Source organism: Acanthamoeba castellanii (assembly GCF_000313135.1).
Source record: "Acanthamoeba castellanii str. Neff unplaced genomic scaffold scf7180000084746, whole genome shotgun sequence".
Lineage (NCBI taxonomy): Eukaryota > Discosea > Longamoebia > Acanthamoebidae > Acanthamoeba > Acanthamoeba castellanii.
The window spans coordinates 210,893-223,876 of record NW_004457568.1 but is presented as its reverse complement, the minus strand read 5'-3'; the positions used below and the strand labels follow the sequence as shown (position 1 = coordinate 223,876).

At 61.4% G+C, this 12,984-nt stretch overlaps 7 protein-coding genes across 7 annotated transcripts in view; 1 reads left to right on the top strand and 6 right to left on the bottom strand.

Annotated features, from left to right (window-relative positions):
• ACA1_186910 (BRCT domain containing protein, putative) overlaps window positions 1-2,864 on the bottom strand; it is a gene marked incomplete at both ends in the record, with an annotated part of 6,410 nt that extends 3,546 nt beyond the window's left edge. The window contains 8 exons of the mRNA XM_004342527.1: window positions 22-147; window positions 244-518; window positions 588-735; window positions 823-1,053; window positions 1,123-2,141; window positions 2,236-2,435; window positions 2,507-2,613; window positions 2,685-2,864. Coding sequence (XP_004342576.1) covers window positions 22-147; window positions 244-518; window positions 588-735; window positions 823-1,053; window positions 1,123-2,141; window positions 2,236-2,435; window positions 2,507-2,613; window positions 2,685-2,864 — 2,286 coding nt within the window. The remainder of the gene's footprint in view (window positions 1-21; window positions 148-243; window positions 519-587; window positions 736-822; window positions 1,054-1,122; window positions 2,142-2,235; window positions 2,436-2,506; window positions 2,614-2,684) is intronic.
• A 343-nt stretch (window positions 2,865-3,207) lies between these two features.
• On the top strand, window positions 3,208-4,793 carry ACA1_186900 (Synapsin, ATP binding domain containing protein; the record flags this gene model as incomplete). Its single annotated transcript, XM_004342526.1, has 7 exons — window positions 3,208-3,292; window positions 3,427-3,646; window positions 3,720-3,903; window positions 4,017-4,105; window positions 4,216-4,391; window positions 4,513-4,596; window positions 4,675-4,793. 7 exons carry the CDS (start codon window positions 3,208-3,210, stop codon window positions 4,791-4,793), a joined length of 957 nt encoding a protein of 318 aa, XP_004342575.1.
• A 58-nt stretch (window positions 4,794-4,851) lies between these two features.
• Window positions 4,852-5,082, bottom strand: ACA1_186890 (uncharacterized protein; the record flags this gene model as incomplete). Its single annotated transcript, XM_004342525.1, has 2 exons — window positions 4,852-4,867; window positions 4,904-5,082. 2 exons carry the CDS (start codon window positions 5,080-5,082, stop codon window positions 4,852-4,854), a joined length of 195 nt encoding a protein of 64 aa, XP_004342574.1.
• A 134-nt stretch (window positions 5,083-5,216) lies between these two features.
• Window positions 5,217-7,259, bottom strand: ACA1_186880 (uncharacterized protein; the record flags this gene model as incomplete). The annotated part of the gene is made up of 4 exons (XM_004342524.1): window positions 5,217-5,605; window positions 5,662-5,692; window positions 5,803-5,940; window positions 6,063-7,259. The coding sequence occupies 4 exons, from the start codon at window positions 7,257-7,259 to the stop codon at window positions 5,217-5,219; spliced, it is 1,755 nt and encodes a 584-aa protein (XP_004342573.1).
• Window positions 7,260-7,408: 149 nt separating this feature from the next.
• Window positions 7,409-9,879, bottom strand: ACA1_186870 (protein kinase domain containing protein; the record flags this gene model as incomplete). The annotated part of the gene is made up of 7 exons (XM_004342523.1): window positions 7,409-8,396; window positions 8,480-8,803; window positions 8,901-9,075; window positions 9,212-9,379; window positions 9,477-9,570; window positions 9,653-9,734; window positions 9,791-9,879. The coding sequence occupies 7 exons, from the start codon at window positions 9,877-9,879 to the stop codon at window positions 7,409-7,411; spliced, it is 1,920 nt and encodes a 639-aa protein (XP_004342572.1).
• Window positions 9,880-11,219: 1,340 nt separating this feature from the next.
• Window positions 11,220-12,233, bottom strand: ACA1_186860 (golgi family protein, putative; the record flags this gene model as incomplete). Its single annotated transcript, XM_004342522.1, has 5 exons — window positions 11,220-11,456; window positions 11,555-11,623; window positions 11,813-11,909; window positions 11,998-12,077; window positions 12,177-12,233. 5 exons carry the CDS (start codon window positions 12,231-12,233, stop codon window positions 11,220-11,222), a joined length of 540 nt encoding a protein of 179 aa, XP_004342571.1.
• Window positions 12,234-12,496: 263 nt separating this feature from the next.
• Window positions 12,497-12,984, bottom strand: part of ACA1_186750 (delta5 fatty acid desaturase) — a gene marked incomplete at both ends in the record, with an annotated part of 1,179 nt that continues 691 nt past the window's right edge. The window contains one exon of the mRNA XM_004342521.1: window positions 12,497-12,955. Coding sequence (XP_004342570.1) covers window positions 12,497-12,955 — 459 coding nt within the window. The remainder of the gene's footprint in view (window positions 12,956-12,984) is intronic.

The window sequence follows — 12,984 nt, the reverse complement described above, 5'->3', positions numbered from 1 at the left end:
CCCCAAGGCCTGACGCTGTACCTTGAGCACGTCCTTCATGAGCTGGAGTAGCTCCTGCTTCTCCTCCAGCTTCTCGATCGTGTCGATGATCGCCGCGGCCATCTCGGCTTTTGAGCGCCCCAGCCGATGCGGAATCAGAGTGTAGAACTGGAGAGACGATTCAGGAGAGAAGACGTCAGCAACCACATCACATCCCTGGGTTAGGGAATGCAATGAATGCAGGCGCATGCGGAAGAGACATACCTCGCCCGAGAGCTTGGCGACTGACCCCTGGTCCACGAAACCGCCGGTCGAGGTGAGGTGGTCCTGGATGCGGCCCAGGATGGCCTCGCCCTCGGCGATCTGCTCCAGGTCGAGGATGCCGAGCGGCGTCTCGAGCCCGCGCGCTGTGATTTTCGCCGAGACCTTGCTCGTCAGCTGGTTCGTCGCCTCCTCGTAGATGTCCCTCACCAGCTGCCTCACCTGCTCCGTGAGCTGGGCGGCGGTTGCCTTGTCAGCTGCGAGCTCTTCGTCGTCGGCTGTCGATTGGCCGGTGAGTGCATTCATTCCACCAATCACAACCATGGCAAAACGAAGTGGTGGCGCACCACTGGCCCGGGCGACCTTGGCCTGGCTGGTGTGCTGGTCCACGGCCCGGCCCTTCTCTGAGCCGACAGTGGCGGCGGCCAGCTTGATGGACTTGTAGCCCTTGGCCTCGGCGTCCGACTTGTCCTCCAAGATCAGGTCGTAGATCCACTATGGAGTGACGAAAGGAATTCAAGTTATTCTCCTGCGCCCCACAGTTCACTGGCAAAGTGGGGAGCCGATGGTGTGGCAGCGTACGTTGGCTTGTTGGAGGCTGTGGAGGTATCGACATTCCTTGCGCTCGACGAACAGGTCCGATGACTCTTCGGCCACGCCGCCGGTGGAATCCAGACCAGATTGTGACTCGGCATCGAGCAGGTCGGTGCGTCCGTAGTGGGTGTAGATGCGGAAGTAGCTCTTGCCCCTCTCCTTGCCCTCATGCAGCTCCATGCTGTAGAACTTGTTCCGATTCTCGTTCAGCTCAGTCACCTGCACTCGATACCATGACGACACAGTGAGCCCAACGACGCGGAAGAGAATGACGAGGATGACGTGTACGTTCAGTACGTCCCTGCGGACGATGTCATAGTCCTTTGGGAAGTGCGGGGCGTGCGGGTCATCCGCCTTGTAGATCTTGACGAGGCCCCAGTGGGGTCGCCAGTTGTCCTTCTTGGCCGGCTTCGGCAGAACGGCGTCGGTCGAGTCCACAGGCACGGGCGCTGGGGTGACCAAAGGCGATGCCGACGCGGCACCGAAGGCCGCAAGCTGCACCCCGGTCGATGCCTGCTGGGCCGGTGCGGACAGCGACAGTTGCGAAGGCGGCGCCGCAAACTGGAACGCGGGTGTTGAGAGGCGTGACACCACGCCCGCCTTCCTCTTTGCCCGAATGAGCGGCCGCGAGGGGTTGGCGGAAGGCCAGTCCAGCACCTGCGCCGCTGCGACTAGGCCAGGCCCATTCTGCTCTTGCTCCGCCACACCAAAGGCCGGCAGCTCTCTGGTCCTGTGGGAAAGCTCGCTTCTCGCCAGAGACGAGGTGTAGCCCTCTGCCACAGTACCGGTGGACTGGGGGCTGGCCTGGGCGAGGGTATAGGCGGCTTCGGCCAAACGCTCTCCTGCGCGGATGGAGTCGTGAATGAAGTCGGCCGACACGACGTGCACCCGGTCGTAGGCCATGGCCCGCGCCACCTTGTAGGAGGCCGCGTCCACCTCGGCTTGAGTGGTCACCATGTGCGTGATCTGCGCCGAGACGATGTGCGCCACTTCGCCGCCCTGTTGGCGAATCTTGGCGTGGAGGTCGCGCATCTCGGCGATGAGGCCGCACACGACGAACACCAGGCCCTCGAAGAGATTCCTCGCTTCGCTCGCCCCGGGGGGCACTTCGACCTGCGTGCCGCTGTCGCCGACCTCATCGTCGTCCGCGCTGTCAACGTCATCAACACCCAGAGCCGCTTCTTCCGCCGAAAGAGAGCCAACGTTGTATCGGGGCTCGACGTCGGCCAGAGCCCAGCGAATGGGTTCATGGCCCGCCTTTATCAGCAGTTCGTTGGCCTTCGAGAAGTGCTTGCAGCCGAAGAAGCCTGAGGCGCACCACCGCACACCGCACATCGCCGCACACCGCAGGTCGGTCGGCAGATAAAACGCAGGTCCTAGGGTGGAGGAGCAAGCAGGCACCTTTGTCGGCGGAGAAGGGCGAGGGGTGGGCCGCGGTGAGGATGGAGTGGCGGGAGCGGTCGATGAGCCGGCTCTTGGACTGGGCGCTCTTGCCCCACAGCAGGAACACGACCCCGTCCCCCTCTCTGCTCACTGCCTCGAGCACTCGATTCGTGAACATCTCCCAGCCCTTGCCCGAGTGCGACAGCGGCGTGCCCCTCCTGCAACCCACACAGCCATGGGTCACGTCAGCACACAGCACGTCAACGCCGCGGGGCAGGTGACGTCGTACCGGACTGTGAGGCAAGTGTTGAGGAGTAGGACGCCCTGTTCGGCCCACGAGAGCAGGCAGCCGTTGGGAAAAGCTTCGGGCGGCAGGTCAAGGTCGCTCTGCAGCTCCTGCGCCCACAAAGAAGTTAGTTCGAAAAAAGCGAAGGCGCCAAAAGAAAAAAGAGCGAAGACGAGGGTACCTTGAAGATGTTGAGAAGGGACGGTGGGGTGGGGGCCTGGGGCAGCACGGAGAAGGCGAGGCCGTGGGCCTGACGAGGCTGGTGGTAGGGGTCCTGGCCCAGAACGACCACCTTGACCCGGTCGAGCGGACACGCGTTGAGAGCCTCGAAGACCTGCTCTCGAGGCGGGAAGACGGTCATCGCCTCGGCGGTGTCATCTTGTTGCTGAGTTGCCACTCGTGGTTCAGGAAGCGTTCGAGGGCGCCGAAGTAGGACTGCTCGAATTCAGGGCACAGTGCACGGCACCACGACTCCTCCCTCAGACCGGCTGCCAACGACGAGCTCGCGCAGCAGCGCCCCTCTTGGTCAGCCATCTTTTTCCTCTCTTGGGGGCTCTCAATCTTTTTTAATACTGTCTTGTGACAACCACAACATTCGTTCCTGGAAAGCGAAAATAAAATGCTTGAATTTCAACAATGTCGCCGACATGACGCGTGTTGAGCTCGCAAAAGAGAAAAGGTGACTGACGGTAACAGTTTGAGCCATGGAGAAGAAGCGCATGCACATCCTGCTGGTCATCGACAGCAACCCCGCCAACAACTGGTATCGCGTCTTCAAGGGCCTCAAAGGTGAGTTCGCTCAGTGCCCCCCCACTCCGTTCACACTTTCACTGGTCCTACCAATAGTCAAAACTGTTTATTTTATTGATTTATTCATCCATTTATTATTAATTTTTCATTTGTGGTTGTGTTGTGGACTGCAGGACCGGATGGGGAGGAGATCCGGGTGGAGCAGACGCAGTGGGACCTGATCGAGGCGTGGGCCGACGACGCGGTGCACCTCACCGTCCACCCGTCGCCCGAGCCCATCCTGGGCAGCTCCCAGAAGTACGAGCGCAGCTTCACCCCCGACTTCGTCCTCGTCCGCAACTTTGTGCTGGGCATCCACGGTCAGTCGTGGCTCAACACCCTCATGGCCCTCCGGTACACCACACACCTGAAGACGGCGCTGTTGATGATGGTGACGATGGTGCTGGTGGTGGTGATGGCGGCGTAGAGTGGGTAACGTGCCGGCAGTGAACTCGCTGGACTCGGTGTTCTTCAGCACGCAGCGGGCGCTGATGATCGCGGAGCTGAAGCGGATCCAGGGCAAGCTGGGCAAGGACGTGTTCCCGCTCGTGCCCATCCGCTACTACCCCAACACCCGGCACCACCTGCCCAAGCCCAAGGACCTCCCGCTGGTTCACACCACCCACCACCTCCCTCCAGTGGCCGCTCCATCGTAACCGGCGTTGAGTTGTGTGCGTGCCGCGTGGCGTGTGTGGCGTGTGTGGCGTGTGTGGGTTGGTTGTAGGTGGCCAAGGTGGGTACGTCGCACGCGGGCTATGGTAAAATGAAGTTCAAGGACGACGACTTTGCCGACTTCTCCACACTGATGGCCATGTAAGTGCAAAGAAATTCCTGCGAAAGGGGTCCTGGTCATGACGCTATGCTTGTGCCGTGTGTGCCGTGTGTGCCGTGTGCCGTGTGTGCGTGTTGTGTACGCAACGCAGGTATTCGGACTACATTACGACGGAGCCGTTCGTGCCCAACGTGGGCGACGTGCGCATTCAGAGGGTGGGGGACCAGGTCAGGGCCTACCGCAGGGTCACGGCCGGGTGGAAGGGCAACGTGGGCGAGGCCGAGGTGGAGGACATCCCAGTCACCCCCCTCTACCAGCTGTGGGCCGGTACGTCGAAATAGAAAACGAGAGAATCGTGTGCAGTCGTGCGTGTGTCGTGTGTCGTGTGCGGTGGTGGTGAGCAGTCCTCCTCACTCACTGCTCTCTCAACTCGACTGCGCCAAAACAGATGAGTGCAGCAAGATCTTCGGCGGCCTGGACATCTTGAGCATCGACGCTGTGGTCGACGAGAAGGGCAACCACACCATCCTTGGTACGCGACCTAACGATGATGGTGATGATGATGATGAGGTTTGGTGTTTGGTCTGACTGCGACGTGGCGGCGATGCAGAGGTGAACGACACCGCCACGGGCTTGAACCCCTTCCACCAGGAAGAGGACACGGCCCACATCAGAGACCTCGTCCTCCGCCGCATGACCGAAGCCTTCAACGCCACCAACAGCAACTGAGAGTTGTTGCCAGCAGCCCAGCGCTGACGAAATGTTGCCGTGTAATTTCCTAAATCACCTACATTCGTGGCGCGCTGCACACCAAAAGTGGTCAGGAACGTCGGTCGGACCTTGAGGAGGACTTGGAAGATGACGAAGACGAGTCGCTGGAGGGCGGGGGCGGCAGGGGCGGGGGCGCCGGGGTGAAGGAGGGCGGGTAGGAGGCGTAGGCGTGGTGGACGTGTCCCATCTGCGGCGACGAACCCGAGGTGGACCACGGTGAGGGCAGGGTGAGCGGCGGCAGCGTCATTGGCGGCGGACGGCTCTGTCGCAGAGACCCGGCACCACCCGATCCGGGCGGCGACGGACCCGACAACGATGACGACGATGACGAAGAAGCAGATGACGAAGAGGCCGAAGAAGAAGAAGAAGACGGAGGCGAATTCAGCGAGGAGGAGGAGTTGCGAGCAGGGCGGCGGAGTTGAGGGCGGAGAGATAGGCAAACTCAGAGTCGGAGGGCGGACGCGGCCGCTGAGACGAAGGCGAGGGAGGCGCGCCGCCTGACGACGACGAGAGCGAGGCGGAGGAGGAGAGCGCCGCCCCGGACGAGAGCAGGCCGGTTTGCGTGAGGGGCGGAAGGGTGGTGAAGGGCAGCTGCGACGACGATGAAGAAGACGAGGATGACGTGGATGAAGTGGAGGTGGAGGTCGACGATGAAGACCCAGGCCTGTGCGGCGAGGGCGAGGGCGGCTGTGCGAGGATGTGCGCGTGGTGTGGCTGAAGTGTCGACAAGGCTGGGCCGGCGCCCATGGGGAAGATGTTGTGCCCCATGCCTGCTGTTGGGGAATCGGCATCGGTATCGGCGGCGCTTCATAGCCGCGCAGCGTACTGATCGCGTAGAAGAGCGAGAAGATCGACATCTGCGCGCGCCCATGCACGCGACACATGCAACACAGCCATGTGAGACTGGAGGTGTGTGCGATGTAGAGAGGGGGGGGGCAGTTAGGGGTTCAACCATGCTGGATCGGACATCGGAGGACCAGAGCTCGACGGTCTTGTGAAAGGAGTCCTTGTAGCAGTGGCCGGTCCAGTGGGGCAAGGACTCGCACACCTGCCACAGCATGCTTTTCTGGTCCGGCGGCAGATCGTCCAACTCGCCGGCCCAATGCTGCAGCTGTTGCGCGGCGGTAAAGGTCAGCTAAATCGTACCACCACCACCACCACCACCACCACCACCACCACCACCACCACCACCACCACCACACACGACTGATGCAGCGAGAGGGGTACCAGCGCCAGCTGTTGCAGAGCCATGGTAGTGTTGGGTCCGGGACCCGGCATGAGCTGTTGCTGTTGCTGGTGGAGATGGTGCTGCTGCTGTTGCTGGTGGTGAGACAGCGACGCAGGCTGGGAAGGAGAGGGCGGCTGCGTTGCGCCAGAGCCTCGTGGCTTTCCGCCGCCGCCGTGGAACGCGCCAGCCGAAGAGGAAGACGACGAAGACGGAGAACTCGGGACCAGCGGCAGCACTTTGGGTAGCGGTACCGACCCAGTTGCTCTCAGCGACTGCGCTGCAGTCGACGACGAAGAATAAGACGGGGGAGGTGCATTGCTGCGGCCGCCACTCCCGGCCCGCTGCGTGGCCCGCGATGATGACGTGGAGGCATCCGAGTCCGCCCGCGATGGCGCGTGCCGTTGCGACGGTTGGGACTGCTGGGGCTGCTGCTGCTGGCGGTGTTGATGGTGTGCGGGCTGTTGCTGCAGCGATCGGCCGCCAGGAGGCGCCGTCACGTGCATCTGCTGGTGCGGGCCGGCCTGGTGCTGCGGTGGCTGCAGGGCCGACGTGGTGGCGGCGGCTGATGCGGCGGCGGAACCGCCGTCGTCGCCCAGGAGGTCGGGGTACTTGAGCACCGACAGCATGAAGGCGAGGTAGAGCAGCTCCACGGCCAGCAGGTTCGTGCTCGGACCGGCCAGCCACCCGGCCACGACAGGCCCGAACGCGGCGTCCGGCATGTTGGAATAAACAGATGAAGATGAAGATGGCGCACCAGAAGAGGAAGTAGCGGCAGCTGTTGGTGATGAGGCGACGAGCGCCATGAGCTGAGACCAGACGGCCTGCCGGGCGTACGGGGGGCGCTCGTCAATGGCCCGCGCCATGGATTGGAGCTCGAGCAGGAGCGACGCGTAGAAGGGGAGCGATGTGAAGCACTGGAAAACGGCGCTGAACACGTGATGGTTCCCGAGAGAGGCACTCGCCCCCGCAGTGGTGGTCTGCACAGCTGCGGCAGGTGGTGGCTGTGGATGCTCCGCGGCAGCGGCTGCAGCCATCCGCTGAAGCAAGGCAAGGCCGCCCACAGCCGCCTCCGAAGAATCAGTGGAAAGGGAGCGATTTCCTCTGTTCCTCGTGGCGTCGCTCGACGGAGCCGCCTTCGCCGACGATTTCGATCTCACCCTCTTCCTGGTGGAAGATGAGGACGACGAGCTGCTCATCTTCGTCTCGCCGCGATCGAGTGAAATAATTCTATTTTTCTGCCACTGGCAAACGCAGATACATAAAATACAAAAATATTAGAAATAATGTTTTTGTATATTTTACTTTTTCCGATGTTTTGTTTTGTTATCAAAAATGGCCGGCGCTACTACGAGAGCGGCGTGGCCTCCCTCTTGCGCTTGCCGGTCGTGTCGACGCCCACGCCCATCCGCTCGACGCTGCTCAACGTGGCCCGCGCATGGCTCTTATGTACACTGTTGTGGGCAGTTGGTGCGTGATGGCCGTCCGCGATGATCGGGTGGCCGAGGTGGTTATGGTGCTGGAGCGCCGCGTGGTGGTGGACCGGTCGATGCGCGCCCGCCGGCGGTCGGTTGTAGCCCGAGGCCAAGTGGGGCGGCATGTCGTGTCGCGGCCCGCCCTCGACCCGCGCCGAAGAGGTCGGCGGTCGATTCATCTCCCGGGGTCCGGCGTGGTGATACCCTCCGCGGAGGCCCGTGCTAGGAGGCAACGACGATGACGATGACGACGACTGTGGTTGAGCCCCGCCGATACGGTGCGGTGGCAGGCCAGATGAAACAAGCGGATGCCGAGCGCTGGCCACCAGTGAACCCGACGACGGCTGGCGATGGCGCGACCCACTACTTCGCGCGGCGTCGTAGTGCGGCATGGCCGAGGGTGGGTGGATGCCCGGGTAGGAGGATGCGCCGGCGTAGCCGGTCGGCCGTGGCGGGTGGCCGGGAACGGTAAGAGGGACGTGAGGCGTGGGCAGGAGGCCATTGCCCGCGGCTGGGGGGTGCGTTCCGTGAGCCGCCGGTCCCCAGCCTTGCGGGCCTGTGGGCAGATTCTGCCTGGCTGGTGGCTGGCCGTACTGCCCGAGCTTCGACGAAGGGTACGGGAGGTGGGCATAGTGTGGAGAGGGAAGAGGAGGCGGGTAGTCGCCGCGCGCGGGCTGTTGCGGTACGGGGAGAGGGACGTGCGGCGGATAGCCGGCATTGTGCGGAGGGTAGGGCTGCGACCGAAGAGGCGCGACCGGAACGTTAGGCGCGTAGCCAGTGACCCTCTGTCTCTTCGGTTGGCGCTCGCTCTGTCGCGTTTTCTTCGCCTCGTATTCGTGCATCGCAGGATAGTGAGGCAGGCTGTTGTACACCCAGCAAAGGTTGGCCGAGTCAGTCATCCGCAAGTAAGAGCAGAAGGATGAGAGGAGAATAAGAAGACGTACTCAGTCGCTTTGCAAGGCACCGGGTCCGTCCAGAAATAGTCGTGGTCAAGGGCCTCCGAGGCGGTCGGCCGGTCCGCAGGATTCAGGGAGAGCATCCTGGACAGGAGATCGAGCGCCCGAGGATCGAACTTGCCGAAGACCTCTCGCAGCCGGTTCTTGTGGCCCATGAGCCCCTGAAGCTGCTTGTAGCCCTCGAGCTTGGTCACGCCAGGCCAGTTCCTCTCGTCGGGTGTCCCACACGTCCGTACGATGAGCTCCAGCTGGTGCTTTTCTTCCCTGCCGGGGAACGGCGACTGTCGCGTCAGGAGCTCGATGAACAAGCATCTGGTAGGTGAGCACGCACACATACAGAACAGTGCGTAAGAATCTCCAACTTTGTATAGCAACAAACGACAGTCGCATGGCAGGAAGGCAAGGGTACCCCGCGCTCCAGATGTCCACCTTGGGGCCATAGGCGTTGACGCCGAGCAGGAGCTCGGGTGCGCGATACCAAAGCGTCACCACGTTCGTTGAGAACGTGCGTCGCCGGAGGTAGTTGGAGGCTAGGCCAAAGTCGGCCATTTTCAGCTCACCATTGTTCAGCAGCAGATTGGCCGCTATGCGAGCGAAGCCGCGGAGGAGAGAGCGAGCGAGAGCAATAGATAGATAGAACAGCACTTGGTTTAGCTAAACCGTGTGGCTCACCTCCTCTTATTAGAGGAGGGAGGTTGGGCCTATGCTGCTGCCTATTACCTTTGATGTCTCTGTGCATGATGCCCGCACGGTGGCACTGGTGAAGGCCCTCCAGCACCTGCTTGAAGAGACATTTGGTCTGCGCCGGGCTGAATTGGAGGTTCTTCAGCGACAGAAGGCCTGAGAGATCATTCTCCATATACTCGAAGGCCAAGACAAGCTCGCCGTCTGCACAGAGCGCACAACGTTGTGTCAATGCCCTGTCCAGCTCAGGCCAAACGGGCGCCGGTACGTAGCGCCATCTTGTGAAGTCTGACCCACGTACCTCTGGTGAAGAAGGTTCCCTCGAGTTTAATCACGTTGGGATTGTCGCTCAGCATCTGCAGGTACTTGATTTCTCTGACTGCTGTGAAAGGAAGCTTTGATGGCATAGATTCGTCAGAAAGAGGATTGGATGGGGTTTGGGGGGGGGAAATGATGCGATGGAGAAGGCAGAAGTACCCCCTCATCATCCTCAGTAGGAAAGACGACTTTAAGTGCAGTGAGCTTGTTTGTGTGAACGTTACGCGCCTTGAAGACACGCCTGCAATGTTTCAGAGTGAATACATACGTATCAGAAGGGGGAAGGAGGAAACATACCCGTAGGTGCCTTCACCCACCTGCTCAATTATGTAGAAATCATCGAAGGAAAGACGTTGTACATGCACCGCAGGCTTCTTGAAGATCATACGATACACAATCAGCTACGCTGCGGAACAGAGGAAACAGATGATGGATGTGTGGCCTGCGTGGCAACCCACAAAGAAAAGTCCTGGCTCCGCTTCTCCGAACACCAGCATCCAGGAAAAAGCAGAGAAAAAGCAAAAGAAAGCTGACAGAAAAGAGCGTCGGACGCGAGTGTGTGTATCTTCATACTATCGTGTGTGGGGTGATCAGCTCAGTGGCTGGAGGGAGTGAAAGGCTGTTGCTGTTGAGGTTGTTGCAGCGCTGTGGATGTTGGGGTGTGCAGGGGCTGTTGCGGCTGGTAGTAGCTGTGAAGGGGAGGCGCGCCTCCTGAGTGCGGAGGAGTGCTGGCGGGGGATGCCGGGGTGAAGGTGCCAGGGAGGTGTGATGGTCTCTGTTGCGCGAGGCCGCCGTACCCGCCAGGTGGGAAGTACTGCCCGCGAGCTGGGCTGTAGGGCTGCGCGAGGGGCGTCGGTGGCTGTGAGAGGGCTGGGAGCGGCAAGCCGCCAAGCGGAGAGGCCGGCACGGTCGTGCCCGCGGGGAGTCCACCCGACACGAAGGACGACGAAATGCCGTGGCCGCTTCCGTAAGGGAAGCTGCCACTTCCGTACGGGGAGCCGCCACTCAGTGGAGTGCTCGCGGGGAGGCCACCCGCGAAAGGCGACGAAATGCTGTGACCACTTCCGTAAGGGAAGCTGCCACTTCCGTACGGGGAGCCGCCGCTCAGTGGAGTGCGCAGAGGGCTCGAGGAGAGTGGTGGGTTCGACGTGATGGAGGAGGGCGGGCTCATCGCAGAGGGCGTCGATGATGGGTTGTAGAGGGGCCGCGACAGGGGCGTCGATGGCGCCGTGACCGCAGGAGCGCCAGGGCTGCCGATCGTGGTGGCGATGGAAGGGGAGGGCTGGCTGTGGCTGTACGGGGCCGCAGGAGTGGCACCAGCGGGAGCTGGGGCGGCAGAAGCCTGAGGGCTGTGGGCGAAAGGCTCTCCTACGCTCTGAGCCGGCGGGTGCTGCGGTACCGGTGGCGTCGATGACGGAGTGTTGACGCTGCTGGCGGGTGCGGTGGTGGCCACAGATACTGGTTGTGTTTGAGGCGGAACCACCACGGGAGGGACGGTCACGCTGGTCGGTGACGTGACGGGGGCATCATGGTGCTGTTCGCCTAGTTCGGTGTCCTCGACCGCAATGCCGTACCGCGCGAGCGTTGCCTTTCTGTCTCGAGCGATGCGGTGTAGCAGGCCATAGCCCACACCACATCCCAGGCTGCGAACAACATGCACGGTACGGCGTGGATGGGGTTAGCGGCGACGAGTCTATGGGGGGGGGGAGGGGAGAAAAACGGCCGTTTAGTGTGCCTCGTACCAGCCAACACCGCCCCAGTCCTTGCGGGGGCGCAAAGACACGAGCCGGATGTTGTCGTCGCGCAGGTTGTATACATAGAGCTGCACAGCCACGCCGACGTTGTTCTGAATCAGGGTGAAGAAGTCCTCGGGGTCGTTGAACGCAAGCTCCGGTGTGCCCACGATGTAGTCCAGGTGGCTCTCCAAACCGGCTTCGGCCGCGGGTGAGTTGGGCGACACCTCCTGTTGTTTTGTTTCCAGAACGTTTAGCGTGTAAGATGAAGGTGAATGCGGGTGGCGAGTGGACCAAGCAGAAGAGGTCTGTGATGTGTAGGCCTTACCAGGACGTGCCACACGTTCTCGTTGGCAGCAGCCACCGAGCAGAAGCGCGTGCTGACTCCTGCACAGTGCTTTCATTGAGTAATGCCGGACACGACAAGCCCACAACAGAACAGAGGTGAGATCATACCAACGATACCGCTACCGCCCCATTGAAGGCTCGGAATAAGCTTCACTCCTGATGAGGTGAACAGCGTGGCCACAGTGAGCGATCGTGACACGATAAGCACAGCGGAGAGCGAGGAAGGAGAAGAACGCACTTCGCACTTGTTCGGTTTTGGTGCTGTAGACTGAAAGGTCGACTTCGTGTTCCAAGTTGCTGCGCAGGGCGTCCACCAGTCTTGAGTCTTCTCTGTCCTGTTGTGCCGTGTGTGCGGCACAGCGCGTTGTGCACATGAGCAGCGGGCGGGAACCGGACGTGAGTCGTTGTTAGGGGGTACTCTACCAATACTTGACCATTGGCAGCGACGATGAAGTCGAAAAAGGGGGTAAGCCCGCTTGCGCCCCAGGCGAGTGCGCCACCACCTGCGGCACCAACCTGCCGTGAGCCAATCTGATCCTATCTGCATGCACGACTCGCCAAAGCGCTTTTGCGCATTCAACTCAGGAGCCAAAAGTACGCACCTTTAGTACGTGGTAGCCCACCTTGGGTCCACCCGTGGTGGAGGCCTCGTTACCCATCCCTGCGTCTGCTGCCCTCTCGCCTCTGGCGTGACGTGTCCCGCGCCTCTGTTGTTTTCTTTTTGTTTCTTTTTTCTTTTTTCTTGTTCGTCAGGAAATCTTGTCGACAAGGCAAAAACTGAATGGGCGGTTGTGTACGCGACACTACTTTACAACACCTGGGAAAGAAGAGCGCATGAAGAAAGAAAAGAAAGAGCAGATGGTGTGAGGAAGCGTCGTAGAAGATGTGTGTGTAAAAGAAGGATGGCATCGGCCGAAGAGCCTTAGTCCTGCTTGCGCTGCTTGGGCGGCGGCGCATCGGAGGGACGGTAGGAGGAGCGCAGAGAGAGGGCGACGAGCATCTTGCCGAAGGAGCGGATGGCGTGGAACCACGAGTGGGTGGTGTAGGGCAAGTTGAACTCGGCGCACGTCTCGCGGACGATCTTGGAGATGGCCGGGTAATGCACGTGCGAGACGGAGGGGAAGAGGTGGTGCTCGATCTGGAAGTTCATGCCGCCCCAGAGCGTGGCCACGATGGTGCTCCACAGGCCGCCGTCGGTGGTGTGGTTGCCGCTGCCGAGCAGCTGCTGCTCGCCCCAGTCGCGCAGGCCGTTCGAGGGGACGCTCACGAGCGAGTGCGTCTCGTAGGTGTCGTGGTTGGGAATGATGTTGAGTGCGTAGCCGAGGCCCTGGCCGCTCCAGTAAAGGGCCATCATGGTCAACGCGGCGCTCGTGGGCAGGAGCTGGAAGGGCAGCACGAGGTGGAAGTAGA